The sequence below is a fragment of the Aquarana catesbeiana genome, linkage group LG01 (assembly GCF_042186555.1).
Source record: "Aquarana catesbeiana isolate 2022-GZ linkage group LG01, ASM4218655v1, whole genome shotgun sequence".
NCBI lineage: Eukaryota > Metazoa > Chordata > Amphibia > Anura > Ranidae > Aquarana > Aquarana catesbeiana.
Window position 1 is genome coordinate 668,277,397 of NC_133324.1, and position 22,299 is coordinate 668,299,695.

Here is a 22,299-nt window from a genome sequence, read left to right on the forward strand (position 1 = left end):
TTACATGCAGTCCTAATTGTTCAGTAAAAGTGACAATGACAGAGGTGGGGTAATATTGTAATACTGGAAGGGCTGCTCAACAATTTCACACATTTCCCTAATAAAAAAACAAAAAGATTTAAACTATATTAAAAGTTGACCATTGCAAGCCCCTGTAATGGTCTATTTTCCTGAACAGTTTAAAGTGATTCTAAAGGTTGTAATAAAAAAAAAAAACAAAAAAAAAAAAAAACAAACATGTTATACTTACCTTACCTATAATTGTTTTACACAGAGCAGCCCTGATCCTCTTCTTTTTGGGTCCCCTGCTGGCAACCCTGGCTCTTCCCCCCCCGCCGACTGCCCCCAAAGGGAAGCCCCTTGCTATGGGGGCACTCAAGCAGGCTCACTGCAGAGCTGATTATTGGCTCACTGGTTATGATTGACAGCAGCAGGAGCCAATGGCTTCTGCTACTGTGTGAGCCAATGGGGAGAGCGGGACCTGGGAGAGCCGCTGCACTCATGCACATTGATGCATTGAGATAGGGCTCAGGTAAGTATAAGGGGGTGCTGGGGGGGATCTACACCCAGAAAGATTTTAGCTTAATGCATAAAATGCATTAAAGTGTTACTAAACCCAGGAGCCTGCATTCACTATATCTGGTCTCCCACAGCACACAGAACATGGAAATGCAATTATTTTAGTAAATATAAACTGCTAAATACATTTTCTCATCAGCAGTATATAGCAGTCTTGTGACTATCAGTTCCTGGTTACAGCTTGTAGGAGGAGTTTTCATTCTGCACTGGCTGTCCTATCAGGATCCAGGACCCCTGACCATCTGTCGGAACAGTGCTGATTGGCCCTGTGCTAAGCACATGCACTCTCCCAAGAAAAAAACTCTCTAGCAATACACACCAAACTGAGCATGTGCAGCCTGACTCCAAAAGCTATCCAGACCTGTTCCAGAGTCAGTGGAAGAAGGGGAGGATCGGAGAAGACTGGATCAAACAGCCTTTTTACACAATGCAGAGGATTAACCCCTTAGGTTCCACAGTGAGTAGAACAAGCTTGCTTTACTGCATAAACAGACTGATTTTACTGTTGTGGGTTTAGTAACACTTTAAGGTAAAAAAAAAAAAAACCTCCTGCCTTTAGAACCAATTCAAGAAACTGTGGAGATAAATAATTGGGCATCACAGTGGCTAGTACTGGGGTCATCGGTTTGAATTCCAGCCATGACACTACCTGCATGGAGTTTACATGTTCTCCCTATGCTTGCTTGGGTTTCCTCCCATACGCCAAAAACATGCTGGTAGGTTAATTGGCTCCTGTATAAAGTGGCCCTAGTATGTGTATGTAGGCATGTGAGGTCAGGATCTTAGACCAAAATCTCCTTAAGGGCAGGGACTGATGCAAATGCACAATATTTATTGAGAACACTGTGTAAATTGCCAGTGCTATATACAAGTATCTCACAAAAGTGAGTACACGCCTCACATTTTTGTAAATATTTTATTCTATCTTTTCATGTGACAACACTGAAGAAATTACACTTTGCTACAATGTAAAGTAGTGAGTGTACAGCTTGTATAACAGTGTAAATTTGCTGCCCCCTCAAAATAACTCAACACACAGCCATTAATGTCTAAACTGCTGGCAACAAAAGTGAGTATACCCCTAAGTGAAAATGTCCAAATTGGGCCCAAAGTGTCAATATTTTGTGTGGTCATTATTTTCCAGCACTGCCTTAACCCTCATGGAGTTCACCAAAGCTTCACAGGTTGCCACTGGAGTCCTCTGCCACTCCTCCATGGCGACATCATGGAGCTGGTGGATTTTAGAGACCTTGCGCTGCTCCACCTTCCGTTTAAAGATGCCCCACAGATGCTCAATAGGGTTTAGGTCTGGAGACATGCTTGGCCAGTCCATCAGCTTTAGCCTCTTTAGCAAGGCAGTGGTCATCTTAGAGGTGTGTTTGGGGGCGTTATCATGTTGGAATACTACCCTGCGGCCCAGCCTCGGAAGGCAGGGGATCATGCTCTGCTTCAGTATGTCACAGTACATGTTGGCATTCATGGTTCCCTCAATGAACTGAAGCTCCCCAGTGCCGGCAGCTCTCATGCAGCCCCAGACCATGACACTCCCACCACCATGCTTGACTGTAAGTAAGACACACTTGTCTTTGTAATCCTCACCTGGTTGCCGCCATACACGTTTGACACCATCTGAACCAAATACGTTTATCTTGGTCCCATCAGACCACAGGACATGGTTCCAGTATTCCATGTCCTTAGTCTGCTTGCCTTCAGCAGGCTTTCTTGTGCATCATGTTTAGAAGAGGCTACCTTCTGGGACGACAACCATGCAGACCAATTTGATGCAGTGTGCGGTGTATGGTCTGAGCACTGACAGGCTGAACCCCCACCCCTTCAACCTCTGCAGCAATGCTGGCAGCACTCATATGTCTATTTCCCAGAGACAACCACTGGATATGATGCTGAGCACGTGCACTCAACTTCCTTAGTCAACCATGGCGAGGCCTGTTCTGAGTGGAACCTGTCCTGTTAAACCACTGTATGGTCTTGGCCACCGTGCTGCAGCTCAATTTCAGGATCTTCTTATAGCTTAGGCCATCTTTATGTAGAGCAACAATTCTTTTTTTCACATCCTCAGAGAGTTCTTTGCTATGAGGTGTCATGTTGAACTTCCAGTGACCAGTATGAGAGAGTGAGAGCGATAACACCAAATTTAACACACCTGCTCCCCACTCACACCTGAGACCTTGTAACACTAACGAGTCACATGACACTGGGGTGGGAAAATGGCTAATTGGGCCCAATTTGGACATTTTCACTTAGGTGTCTACTAACTTTTGTTGCCAGTGGTTTAGACATTAATGGCTGTGTGTTGAGTTATTTTAAGGGAGCAGCAAATTTACACTGTTATACAAGTTGTACACTCACTACTTTACATTGTAGCAAAGTGTCATTTCTTCAGTGTTGTCATGTAAAATATTTACAAAAATGTGATGGGTGTACTCACTTTTGTGAGATACTGTAAATACCTATAATAAATAAATAAAATACTTGTAATTAAATATATATACTAAATAGCATCATTACACAATAACTGTACAGCTAACATTACAATATTTTGTCCAGATTGTAGCCTTTTAAATAATAGGTAAGACAGCATCATATTTGAACACGCTACTAAAAGATTTATGATGAGGAACTGCTCACAAAGAAAGCAAAATATTACTTTCCAAAGTTTCACTAGAACATTGAAGCTACCTTTATTTCAATGGTCAGGTGGCCAATGTCTAACACATCCCTAATGGATATAGCACATGCAATGACATCTGGCAGTTACCAGCCTCATAGCCTATGACATCAGCAGACTATACAAGTCCTGGTATGTCAGAATGTATGCACCTTATCTATGTGAGACTGCCGGCTTCATCCATAAACCCGGCTTTGCGTACAACTGGGATTTCAGGTATACCATATGCAATATGGATTGAAAAAATTGACAAACAATCACCTATTGTACACCAATCTAGTTAACAGGTGTCTTTAAATGGCTCCCCAGCCTCTTGACTTCCTTTATTCTGGTGGAGAATTCAGCTTTCACATACTTTACTTTAATTTCTAAGGCAGCAGAGACGCATGGAAAGTGCAGAGCAAGTCTAATACATATTACCTGAGCCTATCCGCTCCTTTCTCTTGTGCACATTTATAGGCTGTTGTGAGCAGAGAGACAGACAGCGGGAGACAGTGATGGATACAAATGCTGCCTTTATGCATGTTCAGTAAAAAAAATTCAGTAAAATCAGTACAGTAAAATCTTACAATTGCTGTTAAGGGAGATACTTTATGGGTACAGTGATCATATACAATATATATATATATATATATATATATATATATATCTATATCTATATCTATATATAGATATATATAGATATAGATATAGATATATATATATATATATATATCTATATATATATATATATATATAGATATATATATATCTATATATATATATATATATAGATATATATATATATATACATACATACACGCATTAATTTTTTTTATTTATTTATTTTATAATATGTATATATACAGGTATATTTTGAAATTTTAACATTTTTTACATAGAACCAGTCAACAGAACCAGTCATCATCTGATCATCTGATTTTAAATGTATAACAAAAGATGATGCCATGATCCTAACAATGTGAACATCTCATGTCGTCTATAACCATTGCTGCCCTTTACTGGGGTTAAAGAAAGATAAGCATGTTCAGTAAAAAAAAATCAGTAAAATCAGTACAGTAAAATCTTACAATTGCTGTTAAGGGAGATACTTTATGGGTACAGTGACCATATACAGTATATATATATATATATATATATATATATATATATATATATATATATATATATATATATATACACATTTTTTTTATTTATTTTATAATATGTATATATACAGGTATATTTTGAAATTTTAACATTTTTTACATAGAACCAGTCAACAGAACCAGTCAACATCTGATCATCTGATTTTAAATGTATAACAAAAGATGATGCCATGATCCTAACAATGCGAACATCTCATGTCGTGTATAACCATTGCTGCCCTTTACTGGGGTTAAAGAAACTATTTGTGTGTAGTATATAGCTTAGTACGGCCCAGGATGTGTGGGGAAGGAGAGCTCTATAGCCAAAAGTGGTTATTTGCATATCTAAATGTGAAATTTTGGTTTTAAACTGGCCAAGTCAACAGCAGGCATTCTTTATCATTTGGAGACTCCATTGGCAGGATCTCCCTGTAACTGAAAGCTCTCACCCCATTTTCGCCCATCACAGCATTTTTCAGGTGTTTCTGCCAACCTTGGGGTATTCCCACTTTCCCTGTAACATTCTGCAACAAAGATCTGTTATATGGATGATGTTTAGCTCTCATGGTAGATGCATGTGTAAATCGAGTCCACGTCAGACGAGAACTAAAGTTAAGGGCTCAGCAGCCTACTTTTATAAAATAAAATTAAAGCAAAGTTCACAAACATGGTTTTACTGTGCAGGGGTCTTCCCTACAAACAATAATGAAAAATGCCAGCCTACCTGGTTATATTTCAGCAGCTCTGCCGCTGTTAGCATGGTCTTCCTGACCACATGTTCCTTAGGCACCTTAGCCTTGGTTGCAGCCCCTCACTGTATGGGCCCGCTCCTGGCTCTCCTGACAGAGTTTTCCAGTCCCTCAAGCTTGCTCCCTCCAAAGACTTCCAGATTCCCTCCAGCCCTCTGGACCCACTAGCTGCCTCAGCTTTCTTGGCCTCCTAGACCTGCGTAGCTGTCCCAACTTTCCCATTCCTTGGGACAGGAATACCCCTCAGAAGGGATGCAGTCTCCAACAGCAACTGTCAGGGTTCTGTCTACAGGCAACAGCAACCGCAACCCACACTGCTCTGAGCTACTCTCAGACCTGGTTTATAACAACCCTGCACACCTGTGTACTCACTCAGAATGCAGGCATCTAGCAAAGCCCAGGCACAGGATTGAAGGTTCCCACCCACCCAAGGCACTTCAGAACCTTCAAACTCCAGGCCCTGATCTGGGATTACAAAACTTACAGACTTTTTTTTACTTACAATAAACACACCAGAGACTCTCAAATCATAACTTTGAGAATCCTGTGTCCTTTCTACTTAAATTCATATATTGGCAGGACCTCGTACTGTCACAGATAGTTGGAGAAACATTTAAAGGACCAAATTGTTCATAAGGGTTTGGTACACAAGAGCTCTGCTCTATGACATCAACCCAGCTGTGGCACATAATGAATTCAAACCAGATAAACTAAGCAGGAAGCATAGTGTTACCGCTCCCTATGAGATGAGCTGACCTTGCATAGACCTTTTATACAGTCACAGTGGTAGTACATATTTTTTACTCTTGTTTGCCCTAACTAGCCACCTGGATACACTGAGAAGTCGCCACTGAGCTCAATAACAATGAACCACAATAAAATGCACCACAGCCAAGCCACCCAGGCTAGGTACTTAAAGTGAAACAGGCATGTTGGCCTGATATTTGTTTTGACAGGTTTACCAGGAAATTATTATTTATACAAAGTCACAAACGCTTTTCATTAACAACGTAAGCAGGCAGCCATGTGTATGGTGTCCATCTTTGTCCTCCCTCTTTCCTTGCTGCAAGCAGCCATACAGTTTGTACTAAGGAACTCAGAATAATAAGAATAGTAGGCTAATACAGTAAGAGGCATGAAATAGGTTGCATGAAAATGGCATTTAATGGTATCAGTTTTTTGAACACATAAAGAGACATAACAACTAATTGATTAATCATAGCTTTGCACCTTCATTGTATTCCTCTCAGGCATTTTGCTGTATTTTTAATGCAGATTCGCTGTTCATGTGTTCACCAAACCACTTGAATAACATATAAAATAGGGTGGGGACTTGAATGTTTTGGCTTACCATGGCTTACCATGGTGAGTGACTACCCAGCAGGGAAAATATTTATTCCCAAAGTTTTTTTGTGCCAATGCAGAAACAGAAAATAATATGTACAGTATGCATCAATTATGTTATCAACATCAGGATGGTTATATGAAATTGACAGTCTATCACATATGATATATATTTTTTTAAATTAACAGCATTAAGTGTATGTGTAGATTTTAATTATATAAAATATATATTTTTGTGCCAAAAAATATATATTTTTTTTTACATGTATGTTATTTTTTATTCACTGTCTCGGTCATCTGTGCTGACAAAAAATCCTTGGGGAAAAAAAGTTAGAACAATGGCAACCCGACTAAACCACAATCTTCCATGTAAAATTGATGACCCAGTGACAGACTGTAACATAACAACATATTTATCATAAGATCATAAAATAATATCATATGACATCACAGGTCCTCTTAACCCCAACTTCCTCTACCAGTGAGTGGATCCTGAATTCTGCAGAGACTCGTTCCTCATAACGACATGGTGCTGCTTTCTGCAGCGTTCTCCTTTTAGTCCTGCGCAAGTAGATTGAATGACGCTGGGCGTGATGGAGCATTGAGAGATCATTTAGACTGTAGGGGACAGTGCCAGAGATTGGGTGAGTATAGCAGTTGGAGATTTTTTTTCTAAGGATGTGGACTGTTTTTACTTCACATCATTTTACAGGGTTCATCTTCTTTTTTAATTCTAGTTAAAGAGACCCTTTAGCTGAACTCCAGAAAACTTTGAAGTCCTCCCATGCAGTGAGTGAGGTCCCGCACTTCAAGCATAAACTGATCATTTAGTCTACCAAGCTGTGGCCCGGGGGCCGGATGTGGCTTGCTTTTTTCTGGCCCTTGGGGTGCTATTTTTTTCACTGACACCAATGAAGGCCATAATTCCTCCCAGTGATGCCGACGATAGGGCACAATTCCTACCAATGACATCAACGATGGGGCACAGTTCCTATCAATGACATCAACGATGGGGCACAGTTCCTATCAATGACATCAACGATGGGGCACAGTTCTTACCAATTACACCTACAATGGGGCCAATGACACCAATGAAGGGCCCAATTCCTCACAATTTCGCCAAGGATGGGGCACAATTCCTACCAATGACATCAACGAAGGGGCACAGTTCCTCCCAATGACACCAGCAATGGGGCCAATGATGTCAATGGTGGGGCACAATTCTGCCCAATGACACCAATGACGGGGCACAATTCCACCCAATGACAAGGCACAATTCTGCCCAATCCCTCCCACTGACACCAATGACCGGGGATTGCTTACTCCTACTGATGTTGGGACATTTTTTACTCCCAATGGCCACAGCCCCCTAAAGTCTGAAGGACAGTAAACTGGCCCTTTCTTTGAAAATTTTGGAGACCTCTGGTCTAGGGGATGGTAAGAGTACTTTTACTTATCTGATCCTCCGTTCTCTTGGCAAAGGGTGCTCCCCTCTGCTCAAGCAATGTACTGTCCCTTGATATCCTCAAGTCCAATGCAGGGCTGCATTAGTCTTAATGATGTCATAGGACCTTAGACCAGGGGAGAAAGGCTACAGGGACCAGCGTAACAGCCAAGTGAAAGCCTGTGGGAGTGGAGGATCGGGTAAGTAAAACTGCTGCGCCTGGTCAGCATAAATGAGCAGTTAACCGTTGCAGTGCAGGTACATCCCCACTGCAAAGGAAGTCTTCTTCCAGTTTTCCAGAGTTCAGCCTTAAAAATAAAAATCATTATAGGCTTACTTTTATGAAATGCGTGTTTTCTATAAAGCCACTTACATTTTAATTTCTTTACAGCAAAATATCACTTTTTTTTTTTTCAATTACCTATTTTTAAATTACGGTACTTTCCAAACTACTCTTAAATCCTTTCAATAGATCTAACTTTGTGAAAGCGATGTAAAAGCACAGACAGCTCCTGTTTCTAAACTCATGGCCCTGGGGGGAGCGCAGCTCAGACTGAAGAATGCCTGTTCACTTCTCTCCCACCGCGCCAAGAGAATCATCATTATCTGTTTATTAGCTAGGAGAGGATTTCACGCTTACATTCTCATACTCTACAAGGCATTTGTGTATGATTGGTAGGTATTAATAAAGAGATGCTGAGAGGCCCAAAAAAAGTTTGGTATCGCCTCTGCATTATGACTTTTTACAGCATTTATCTTCAACCAAATTAAAGTATAGGAAAGACAATTTACAGAGATATAATGTATATTAAATCAGCCTAATTGGTTCTGAGTACTGTTTCCAACTTGAACATCCTCCCTAATCTTTTAGTATTTTAGGAGGTGCTTTTAGTTAATCCCACAGCGATGTCAGTCATACATTAAGCTTAACCTTTAGGTCAGTAACACCAGGAAGCGCCCATAGGGTTAGTGTTTTTTTGACCCTGCTCTACAGGAACAGTGGCAGAAGATTTCCACTACGAGGTCAGGATCCAATCCCGCTTTCTTCTATGCTCTTTATCAATAAAACCTGAAATGTTCCATGCCCATTCATAAGATGTTTTACAGGGTAAATTTAGCTTTTCACATCAGTGGATTCTGCAAGAGCTTAAAGCTACCTCATGTTTTGGGAATAATCCCTTGTGAATGTATTCTATTACACTAACTGGTGTGATGAACAAGGGCCCCTCTAACGATATGGAAGGGGCTCCTCTACAAACTTTGATTTCATTTAAATTAGCACAGTATGTTCAAAATGATCCTGTCTGTTGCTGATGCTTACTTATCCATAAACGAAAGAACTGGAAGCTATTTCAACATGTGACCCCTTTTTTATATTTGCTGTAATCCCGTTTAAAGCCGATGTTCCAGACAGGGCCATCAATCCACATGCTTACATCAACAAAGCCTATACATGTGTTTGGCTCAAACCCAATTATCTTGATATGATGTGTGGGTGCATCCTTTATGTGTAGAGATGAGATATGTACGTCTAGTGCTTCTCTGTTTAAATCACAAAGGGTGGGCACCAAACCCAGCTCTAGGACACTATGAAGATAATGCGAAAAACAGGCGTACAGCTCAGAAGTACATGGTTGCAATAGGACATGATTGTCAAAAGATACACAGTGCTTACAGGTTAACTCTTTACAGCAGGTTCACTCTTGTTATAAACAGTACACATTTAAGGTGGACTTTTCAGCAAATATGAAAGTTTAAAACAGGAATGGTTTTACAAGAGGCCCATCTTTAACCTATAGTAAAATTTCATTTTACAATTAAATATTATAATAAGGACAGAAAATTGCATAAAATATGTAGAAAACATCACTTGACACTGTTCTTCCCGCCGACTACTGCAACGCCTGTTGTGGCTACTGATGGGCTGAAGGTTTTTGTAGGTGGCAATAAACTAGTTAGGACTCTGTCTCCTGACCTAACCCTTGCCCACTGGGCACTTAACCCCCCCCCCCCCCAACCCCCCTTCCTAACCAGGCCAATTAGGCGATATAAAAAAAAAAAAAGACCAAAAATTTTAAAAACTTTCTTCATTTCTGTTATAAAATTTTGCAAATGAGTAATTTTTCTTCATAAATTTTGGCCAAAATTTATACTGCTACATATCTTTTGGTTAAAATAATCCAGATCAGTGTATATCATTTGGTCTTTGTGAAAATTATAAAGTCCACAAGCTATGGTAGCGATCACTCAAAATTGATCACGCCTGAAGGTGAAGGGGAAGAGCCGCCCTGTCGGCTCTGTGTTGAGGAATGTGTGCGCCCCCCCCCTCTGCTTACCGAGAGATATTGCTGGAGGAGCATCCTGAGGCACCCGGAGAGTCAGAGGGGGTTGCAGGAGTCTGTGGAAGGGTAACTGGAGGGCATAATGTGCAGAGTAGATGCGGATCCCCAGCGCTGAAGCAGAGCTTGGCAACTGCAGGACCGGCTCTATCTAGAGCACGTCCCTCCATATTAACAAAAAGTTAACTTGGCCAGCCCCACCCTCCATCCTGAGCTGTGCAGCCTTCCGCTCTGCCATGAGGATGAGAGCGACAGAGGCAGGGGTGAAGGAGCGGCACACAAGTGGGGGTCGGCAAAGTAGGGACAATTTCACAATCTACCTGTCACCTGCCAGCGTTCAACAGGTAGATCGCGATCGAAGTGTTGCTGACCCCCAGCATATACAGTGCAGGGGTCAGGAGTATAATGTACAAAATAGTGTAAACAGAGCAGGGGTCAGGAGTATAATGTATAACAATGCATACACAGTGCACAGGTCAAAAGTATAATGTACAACACAGGGAATACAGTGCAGGGATTAGGAGTATAACATACAACTTAGTGTAAACAGTGCAGGGGTCAGGAGTATAATAATAAAACATACACTATTAAAGGCAGTGATGGGTCAGGTGTATAATGTACAACATAGCATGTACAACGGAGGGATCAGGACTATAATGTATACCATAGCATACACAGTGCAGGGGTCAAGAGTATAATGTACAACACAGTGAATGTAGTGCAGGGGTCAAGACTATGTAAGATACAGCAACGTGTACAGAGTGTAGTGATCAGTAACAGTACTGCTGGTCAGGGGGAGAAGATATGGCACAAAGTTGGTGTAAGAAAGTAGAGTAATAGACTCCCTCCTACCTATATCCTAAAATAGCTAGCCTCTCTATGTGTCTCCACAAAGGACACCCAGTGCCCAGGTATCTGTGTGTGAAAAGTTTGAGTGAATATCACCTCACATAGCATCTCACCTCACTCCTTTTCACCAGCTCTTTCACTTGTCCCGGAAATAAGAGACAGTTGGTAAGTATATATAAACTACACTGTTGCTCAACTATGTAACATTAGCGAAATGTATAAAAACATTACCTGCAGTGTAAACAGCCTGTCTCTGTCCATTCCACGTTGATGATTTTAATTCACCATTGCGAAAGCCAAACTAATAAGACAGCCCAAATTTACTGACCTGCTGGTCATGTGATATTATAAAGTTTTTATCATCATGTAAATAAAAAAGAGTTTATGTGGGTTTATTAAGACCAAATTGAGATAAATTATTGTTACTGATATTGTTTTAAAGCAATCACAATGCAAGTCCCTCTTTAAAATTAATTCAGATCTCAAATTAAAAAAAAAAAAAAAAAAAAATTTTTTTTTTTATAAATTGGAGTTGAACATTAGAATGTAAATAAAACATATTTTGTCGGTTTGTACGTTTGTATTGATATGCATGTAGCTTTTCTATTCCTTTTTGCTGGGTAGAAAGCTGCTCTCTCTGTATGCTATTGTTACTGCTGACAACCTATTGTCTTGTTAACAGTCTGTAAGTATGCGAAAAATACTTACTGTGGATTGATTTTACAGTATGTTTTTTTGCTGTTGCTGGCCAGCTTATATGTATGTATAGCAATTACTCTTAAGCAACATACTGTGTACATGTCATCTCTGGCCAGACCCCTTACTGTTACCATATCCATTCTGCTCACTGGTTACAGGAGCCATATTTGAGCTTCCCAATGGAGCCATGTATGATAATGTGCTGACAGCTTGTGGGCCCTTAAGAAGATAAAACTGACGTCTCTATACATTTCTACATATTACTGGCTAGACTTCCGTCTATGACTATTCCTGATTGTTAATACTTTAAAAACATTAACTTAGTAGACACACAAGAATGGAGACATTTGAGAAATGATTTGGTTCATTTTGAGAAGGAAGCCCAGTGTCACTGTATGAGCCACTAGAAACAAGAGATTGGGATCAATAATGCAGATAGATGACCATTTATTTCTGTGTCCTGACTTACAGCAATATATGAAGGATTCTGGGTATGTATTTTTTTAAATACTGTAATAGCGTTGCTTTCATTGAATGTACAATTTTTTTTTATAAGGAGAGACAATTAAATTGCAAGTCACCAAAATAATTATTTTACCTGAAAAGATGTTCTGAATGTAACCACCTTACACTACACAGCACAGCTTACACTGTATCTGCTATGATACCCTGAGAAGATAGAGTGGCCACACCATAGGCGAGCAAACAGGGTGTGCCGGTGTGCCTGAGCATCCTCCAATCACCTAGTGCGCATTAGCATTATCATTCTGTGTGCGGGTGGGGAGATGAGAAGGATCTCCCTCTTACTGGCTCTGCCATAAGAGAAGTGCTTACGCACTTATTTCACTGTGCTGGCAGGGAGATCAATAGCATATTGATCTCCCTGCCGGCACAGTGAAATAAGTGCATAGTAAATAAGTGTATAGCAGGGGCCATACACACACACATACATGTGTGTTTGAGCTTTGGGGTGCACACCCTAATGCAATAGGCTGCGCACACCTATGGGTAACACACAGGTCATAATTCTTTTTGTTTCGTCCACATGTAAGCCATTGTTAAAATGATTGTAAAGTCTTGTTTAAAAAAAAATAAATAAACATGTTATACTTACCTCCTCTGTGCAGTTGTTTTTGCACAAAGCAGCCTGGATCCTCTTCTTCTCGGGTCCCTCTTCTGTGTTCTGGGCCCCTCCCTCCTATCAAGTGCCCCCGCAGCCAGCAGCTTGCTATGGGGGCACCAGAGCTGAGTCACAGCTCCCTGTGTCCATTCAGACAAGGAGCCCCGACCCGGCCCCACCCCCTCTCTCCCCTGGTTGGCTAAATGACTTTGATTGACAGCCGCAGGAGCCAATCGCACCGCTGCTGTGTCTCAGCCAATCAGGAGGAGAGTCCCAAACGGCAAAGACACATGTGGACATCGCTGGAGAGAGATGGGGCTCGGGTAAGTAATTAAGGGGTGCTGGGGAGGCTGCTACACACAGAAGGTTTTTTATCCTAATGCATAGAATGCAATAAGATAAAAAACCTTCTGCCTTTACAACTCCTTAAAGCTGGTCAGAGATGGGTCATTTTTTTTTTTAAACAGCCAGCAGGCTGATCAATAAAAAAGAAACGGATTCCCCCTCCACACAAGCAAGGTGGATGGAGGAATTCTCCCCACTGTATTATTGTATTCTGACAGAAGGCTTGATATCTGCCCCTTGAAGTCCTTGTACAGCACAACTAAAACTGGGAAAGAGAGAAGCAGCACAAGGAATCAATCACATGTTCTGTAGTGTTCATCTGTTAAAAGAGAAGTATGGCCAAAGCCTTTATTGCCATACTTCCCTTCTGGGTCACCGGAGTGGACTTATTTCTGCACTCCTGTGACACAGATTTAGCCATCAGCAGGGTAAAGCTAGCTGTTGGCTGACGTCACAGAGCCGGTCTAGGTTATGGAAGGATTCTAACTTTAAGGTCGGGATCCACCCAGATGCATGACTGGCAGCTGGCTCAGACTCTCGGAGAGCCGATGAGAGCCTGAGCCACTCCCACCCACATTACAGCCCGGCACTCCAGTGACCACTGGAGGGGCAGAACAGAGAGCGGTGATTGGCGGTCACTGTTCTCTGCTCAGTTAAGACTGAGAACTGAGCGATTAGCATTCATATGTTGCTCAGTTCTCTGTTTAGAACCAGCGGGGGACAACTGCAGCATCGGACCAATGCTGCCGTCATATTGGTGATAATGTGTGTGGTTAATTTTAAATAAATTTTTTATTTTTTTTATTTTTAGTGTTCATTTCCCCCCCCCCATACTTTTGCTTAAAGGGACAGGAAGGAGCAAGCAGACTGATAGAGAGATCTGCTCCTCAGTCTTCTGCTTCTCCGTTCACTATCCAGTCACAGGTTGGTGGGGGTGTCAAAATCTGTAAGTGTAAAGCCGGCCATACACAGTTCGAAGCTTGACCGATTCAGCAGGAACCAGCCGAGATTTGAACCATGTATGGGCAGCCTGAATATACCCAAGTTGGTCAATCAATCAACTTGGGTGCAACCAGCCTGCCAGATTGTACATGCGATTATTGCAAGCGGCTGTTAGAGCTGCTAGCAATAATCGCTGTCTTCTCCTGTGGTTGCAGGAAAGAAATTCACTCCATCTATGGCCAGCTTTACATAACTGCAGAAGTGAAAACTCAGGTCTTGCCAGGCAGGGCCGTGCTATATTATGGCAGAAATGTGAAAATCTCAGGACTGGATGAAAAGAAATATAAATATTTTGGCAGGTAAAACAATTTCTCATGTAATTATTGTACCTGTGTTCTTAGCTGCTTTTCTAGACTTCAGCTTTAAAGTAAACCCTTTTACTAAAAATAGTAAAGCAGACATAACAATGTAAATCGGACACACTTGATTGCCTGCACATACCTGTCTTATTGCTGAGGGCCTTAAAGGAAAATTCTTCTGAGTATGGAGGGGGGGATGTGATCTTCTCCCCTTCACCCCACAATGCACTGCATGGTGCAAGAGTAGTCAATTGTTGATGAAGGATCAAAGAGATCCAAACTTTTTCCCACAGCATGAGATAATAACAAACTATACATAGGAAATAAGATTGATTACATTCATTTGTTTTCTTTGAGATGTATAATTAAAAAAAAAAAAATGAATGACTACATTTCCCCTTTAAATACTCATTAAAGATGTATTTAATCGGCATCAACAGAAAATGCCAAAGTTTGGTGCCAGCCAATCTGGCTACCTGCCTCCTGGGGTTTGTCTATCCCTGGGCTAGTATATTTTTTCAGGGCCAGAAAAGACATCTGTATAATCTTACCCTTCCTCAGACACTACGCAGACTACCATACATATTTATAATAGCGTCACCTTAAACAGAATGCAAACAGAAGCACTTCCTTTTAGCGTTAGATTTAGCAAGAAAAGGGGAAGCTTCTGGTGTTAGCAGAAAGATAGTTCTGAGATTTTTGCTACTCCACACATTTCAGCTTCCTGAGACTGCTACCTCAAGCGTGCCTTGTACAAATGGCAGTGTGATTGCAGATCAGCCTGGCTCAGCGCTTGCAGGCATACGTATCCTTCTTCTGCACAGCTCCATTAAGTGATGTAATGTTAAGCTCTAGTGGCAGTGAAGCAGAAAAGCAGAGGTACGTCTTACCAATAGATCATTCATACTCACAGGCCCCTGTGAATATACACAACTATAACCAGCATCTTAATATAACCTAAAATACATTGTGCAAAGGAAAGAAGCAAATATATAGTAGTGTTCAACCCAGCAAGGAGGGGATCTGTCATCTATAAAAGAGTACTTAGGCATATACAAGCATATTTTCATTAACTTTCTCTAAGGCTCCATTCACACTAACGCGTTTTTTGATGCATTTTGCAGAAATGCATGGGAATTTTTTTAACATGGGTTCCTATGAAAAATGTTCACATCAATGCATTTTTGTACCTCTGCGTTTTTGGAAAGGGTCAGGGACTTTTTTTCATGCAAAATGCAGCGTTTTGCATGTAATAGAATTCAATGGACCAGCATCAAAAACACAAGTACAGTGTCTAAAAAAAAACCTTTAAAAAAAAAAAAACGCAAAACGCGCTAAAAGCGCGGCAAAAATGCTGTAAAAACGCTGCTCAAAAACGCGGCAAGCACCACAAAAAACACTGCAGAAACGCTCAAAAGCAACATGCATACATGTGAATCGAGCCTTAAGCTGGCCATACACTATACAGAAAATCGGCCGAACCCATTTTCGAAAAACGAACGTTCGACCGTGACCGCAAACGATCGTGCCATCATATAATGTCCGATAATCTGTTCAGTGGACATGAATAAATAATTTTGTGTTCGTTTTTTTACATATACCTAGTGCAGGCAGTTCGGACGGGAAACACATTAACCTTGCAATTTATCGTACGTTCGGCAGAAATTTTCCAAACATGCCGTTCGTTTTTTTTCCACAAAAACGTCACAAACGATTATCGATTTGTACCCACTAACTTGCCGAAAAACGAACGAAGTGTCCATACGAACGATTTTTCGGCCGTTTTTTCGTATAGTGTATGGCCAGCATTAGGCTGGATTCACACCTATGCATTTTTAGTGCTTTTTGCATTTTGCAGATTTGCACTACGGCTCGATTCACACCTATGCATGTTGCTTTTGAGCGTTTTTGGAGGTTTTTTTTTCATGCTTGCCACGTTTTTGCAAGCATGATTTGCGTTTTGCGTTTTTTTTTTTTTTTTTTTTTTACAGTTTTTTTTTACAGTCTAAAAAAAAAAAAAAAAAAAAAAAAAAAACGGCAAAAACGCACCAAAAACGCATCAAAAACGCTGCAAAAACGGTGCAAAAACGGTGCACTTGCGTTTTTGATGCTTGTCCATTGAATTCTATTACATGCAAAACGCTGCATTTTGCATGAAAAAAAGTCCCTGACCCTTTCCAAAAATGCAGAGAAACAAAAAGGCATTGATGTCAACATGTTCCATAGGAACCCATGTTAAAAAATTCCCGTGCATTTCTGCAAAATGCAAAATGCATCAAAAAACGCGCTAGTGTGAATGGAGCCTACAAGTCCATTCACCATGGTTTCCTATGGAACAGGTTCTGTAGTGCAAATCTGCAAAATGCAAAAAGCACTAAAAATGCATAGGTGTGAATCCAGCCTGAGTCCAGATTAATGCTACAATAGAAATATAAGGCTGGATTCACACCTATGCATATTTAGTGCTTTTTGCATTTTGCAGATTTGCACTAGAGTCCATTTAACATAGTTTCCTATGGAACACGTTCTGTAGTGCAAATCTGCAAAATGCAAAAAGCACTAAAAATGCATAGGTGTGAATCAGGCCTTAGACTTTTGATTGATCAGCAATGGCAGCATCAATTTAAAACAAAAAAAAAAACTTTCTGCATTGGTTTGATGTCATCTTGAGTCACATACAGTAGATCCACTTTTGTATCACACATGATCATGTACCATTGATCACAAGTTCTGTCTGCATTTTTTTAATAGCAAGCAACCAAACTCACTATGATTTTTATCAGCATATACAGGTTAATTATGATTAAAGCAATTACATCTACACACACACACACACATTCACATCAGTCCCTGCCCTCGGGTAACTTACAGTTTAAAGTCCCTAACTCATATTCATACCTACACATACCCAATTTAGATAGGAGCCAATTAACCTACCAGCATGTCTTCGGAGTGTGGAAGGCCACACAGGCACAGTGAGAACATCGAAACTCCAGGCAAGTAGTGCTAAAGTTGGATTCAAATCAATGACCCTAGTGCTGCTAGGTGGAAGTGCTAACCACCTAGTCACTGTGCAGCACTAAATGATATCCTTAGTCTCCAAAAACATTTTATTACATTATGATCCTGTAATCTATTTTTAATGAACTTGTTTCTAAACTGTGTTTTTCTACCTCTTTATGTCCTACTTGAGCTCTTGAACCTCTCTGTTTCTTTTTTCACTTCATTGCTCTATGCATATGCAATACTCCATATCCAATAGTTTATAGTCCTTAGTACATCTTGCAAGCAAGACAGGATGGCTACGTTCCTACATACAGTGGAACCATAAAGAACATAGCCACCCTCTAGGTGGAAGTCATATCACAGCAGCAAAAAAAAAAAAAAAAAAAGGAATTAATGGACACTAGTACTAAGAGAAATATATAAAGTTGCTGTTTCTGAACTCCATCTCAAAATGCTAGATGACTGGCTTTCTCTAGCCTCAATGCTCAGAATTTCGGGAAAGTCACAGTAACTTTCGAACTTTAAATGTGCATACCTGTTGCAAGGCAGTGCCCAACGACTGCCATACAGGGCTCTAATTTTGTCTGATTCATGCCAAATTCATGCTTAAATTCAAGTCATGGGTGTCCCTGGTGGCACCACCCAGGTCAACAAAGGTTTATTGTTCATTCAAATTTTGTTGAATGTGCGGAATACAAAATTGTTGGCTGAACAATGACAGCATAAGGTTCCCGCCTGTCAGATACCATAGCTGGCATTCAAGATCAGTCCATCAGCACTGATTGGTGTGGATGGGGGAACCTGTTAGATTTCTTTTAAACAGCCCACAGGCTAAACAAAAGCAATCACAGCATGTATGGCCAGCGCTGAAGCCACTGGTTCAACTAGTCATAGGTGTGTGTAGCCTTTTGCATTAGGGGGTGCACCCCAAAGCTCAACCACACATGCGTGTTTGTATATATATATATATATATATATATATATATATATATATATATATATATATATATATACATATACACACACACAGTACAGTATCGCACAGACACATACGCTCTTATAAAATGAATAAAACAGATTCCTCATTCCCTTCCCCTGCAGCCTCAGCTGCACTGGACAGTGAATGAATGTGAAGTGCTCTGTACTGAGCGGCTTCCTGTTCATTCACTGACTGAAGCACAATTTACTGTGCTTCAGTTATGAATGGACACTGGAGCGATCGGTACCAATCACTCACTATGTTCATTCAGAAAAGGAAAAGGCCGGTAAATGACATATTTTCCAGCCACTTCCCCGCTCTCCATCCTGAAACATCTCCCATAGCAGTCGACAGGAGAGGAAAGGAGGGAAGCCGACAGCGCTGCAGGTGGGGGAGGGGGAGGCAGCAGGGTGATTAGGGTGTGCCCAGGGCACACCAGGCACACACAAGAATTTGCCTGATGTGCCCAGGCACACCGGCACACCAAACACAAGAATTTTTGGCACTGCACAGGGTGATTATGGTGTGCCCAGGCATGCCAGGCACACACCTATGCACCTAGTATTTTCAGAAGGTAGTTTAAAGCTGGTCATAGATGGATCATTTTTTTAAACATTAGATGGACGTCTGTCAAATGGGAAAGGTCATATAAGGATTGAAAATTTGTCTGGTCCTTGCTGAACCGGCTGAATTTCAATCTAGCTATGGCCAGCTTTACCCTCCATATAGGCTTTCTTTTAACATGGCTAGCTAAGCACCTACATACCCTACTATAAAAGCAGAATTGTAAAGCACAGTATAACAGTACTTATACACATATAAAAATACCACAAATCATATCAGTGAGCTTAGACACAGCAGCCTGAAGTTTCGCTAATCCATCCCCGGCTAATAGAATGTATTACATTTCCAAGTTAGGCAGCATGGGACAGTTCTGCCAGGAGTATTGTACACCGAGAGCCAACTGTCACAGGCTGCTTCATTCCTTGAGGCTGTTATGCAGGCTGCGTTCGTCACAAGTCAGCCCCGCTGCCACATGCACACAGGGGGAAAAAAAGAGACCCCCAGCCTGAATACCAAGCCCTAAACATAGCCTTTCATCTTCCACACCAAGCCTGAACTGTCATTCATCAATCCTTTCCACACAATGCTGCTGTGTAAGCCTGTGGGTTGCCTCTGTCAAAGGTGATCTTGACTATACTGTTGCCGTTGTAAATTCAGTCCTAGAGATTCCGCCTATATGTTATCACCTGGGTCAGCAAATTGAGTCGAACAAGTACAACTTCCGCTCAAGGCTGAAAAAATGAATCATACATAAATTAAACACAACAGACAAAAGCGGTGGGGATAGATGTGAGAGGTTATGGTTTCGTTCATTACAGTTGCCGCATTCAGCATTTCACAAATCCCTGAACACACAAATTGATAATTGATATCAGCTCATCCAAGCATAGAGTACAACTGGATCTGATAATGCAAACATTGCCAGCAATAATAATTCAACACTCCGTTGCTTAGTTTCATTGCCAGTAAAACAAGAAAATGTGTTTTTCTCTATTCATTGTCAATATCTATGAGGAATGAGCAAGTGACGCGCTCACGCGTTTTTCTCCTTCGTCAATAATATTAAAGAACGTTTTGATACAGCTAAGAATTCTGAAGGAAAAAAGCGGCAAAACAAACCAAACACAAGAACATTAGGGGTGACCTTTCCAGACCTCTGTTACTGGACTAACAGGGAGCTCTGTGCCTTTCTTTGATTACCAAGGCCACCAAGGGGCACAAAGATGTCAATCATCGCACAACATTTACCTGCTGGGCAGTTGCAATCTGCCGGCGCTTCTCTTGAGATTCGTATTTTTGCCATGTGCTCATATGACCTCTGTAGACAAAAAAGAAAGAAAAAAGATTTAGAGTCACTGATAAATACACAACGTAAAAAAAAAATTAAAAATTGCTGGTTATACAATTTTTACTAGCAAAAAAATGCACAGAAGAGGGGTAATAGAGGGTAACCGCCATTTAAAGCGTAATAAACCCAAAAACAATAATTTTATATATTGCAGCTTATTAATCCTTAGATGTGGTGGTTGCATAAATTCATACCTCCCAACATTTTGAGATGGGAACGAGGGACAGCTACTAGCAAACGTATGCAGGCATAGGACATAACCTCTGCCACACCCCCTTAAAGGAGAATTAACAAAAAGAAAACAAGGTTAATTAAATCCACAAGGGCTTTTTTTTACTACTACTACTACTATACTTTTATATTGGCTTTTAAATTTTACAAATGCAGCAATTTAGAAAGTGTATGAAAGGTTTAGCATTGGGAAACACTTTTTGCAAGATAAAAAGTGCATTTTATACACAACTATATAGATCAGACCAAAATGAGGGACAAATGAGGAGGGAAGAGGGACAGAGGGACATTGCTCCAAATCAGGGACAGTCTCTCGAAATCATTTGTTTCATGTAAATTTCCTTTTTTCCTTTATTTTTGCCTGGTGATCCATCCGGTCAGTCTCTTATATTTGCCCTTCCTTTAACAGATCAAGCTGTCCAGCAAAAGTGGTAGTTAGTTGGTTGAGTGCTTACATTTGTCAGATTTTATTCATTTATGTAAAACATTTATCCCAAAATGGAAAAAAAACTGTATCTGTAGCTGCTTGAAAAGTGTTAGCTGTCTAAAGGCCCATACACACGATCAGAAAATCAGATGAAAAATACCACTTTCGAAGCAATCGTACGATAATCTGATCATTAGTACACAGATTTCGAGAGCCGAACAGGACAGGTCATGCAAAATTATCCAATGGGACAAGAACGGAAATTTTTCTCGTACGATACCAGATCATCTGATTTTCATTTAATCAGTACAGTTTTTGTCCAAAAATACAAAATTACATCACTTCCACAAAAAAAATTTCTGTCATACAAGAACTTTCGTAACTTTAGTAACCTCTTCATTTTCGATATGGAGACCAACATGCAAAATAAAACAAAAAAACGGACAATCATTCGTCTGATAATCTCATTGTGTGTACCAGGCTTAACATCTAACCACCAAATTAACAATGCTGCTGTCCAAAGGTGTCTCCACTGTTTCTCTACCAGAGTGGAGACACCCTAATGCCGCGTACACACGACCGGACTTTACGGCATACTTGGTCCTGCGTACCGGAGTCCGTCGGATAATTCGATCGTGTGTGGGCTCCAGCGGACTTTTTTTCCCCAAAAGTTTGACGGACCTAGAAATGAAACATGTTTCAAATCTTTCCGACGGACTCGAGTCCGGTCAAAAAGTCTGTATGCTAGTCCGACGGACAAAAAACGATGCTAGGGCAGCTATTGGCTACTGGCTATGAACTTCCTTGTTTTAGTCCGGTCGTACGTCATCACGTACAAATCCGTCATGCTTTGGTTGATCGTGTGTAGGCAAGTCCGTTCATTCAGAAAGTCCATCGTAAAGTCCGTCGAAAGTCAGCCGGACAAAGTCTGCCGTAAAGTCCGCTCGTGTGTACGCGGCATAAGACAGGAAGTGTGTTACTGGCCGGATCACCAGGTGGAAAAAAGCCTAAAAAATGAAACCGAATGCTGCCACCATATATAAGGATTGGTGAGCGCAGTATATATTACATAATTGTTTTTGGGTTTAACACCACTTTAAGTTTAGTCTCATTATAGTAATTTAATTTATGCACCCCAGTGTTGGCGCTCTCTGAAATTAAA

The 22,299-nt window shown here is 40.8% G+C and overlaps 1 protein-coding gene across 1 annotated transcript in view; it reads right to left on the bottom strand.

The window, feature by feature from the left end:
• Positions 1 to 22,299, bottom strand: part of COL25A1 (collagen type XXV alpha 1 chain) — a 657,401-nt gene that overhangs the window by 619,183 nt on the left and 15,919 nt on the right. Inside the window, exon 2 of the mRNA XM_073602240.1 lies at positions 20,380 to 20,449. Within this exon, the coding sequence (XP_073458341.1) occupies positions 20,380 to 20,449 (70 nt within the window). The remainder of the gene's footprint in view (positions 1 to 20,379; positions 20,450 to 22,299) is intronic.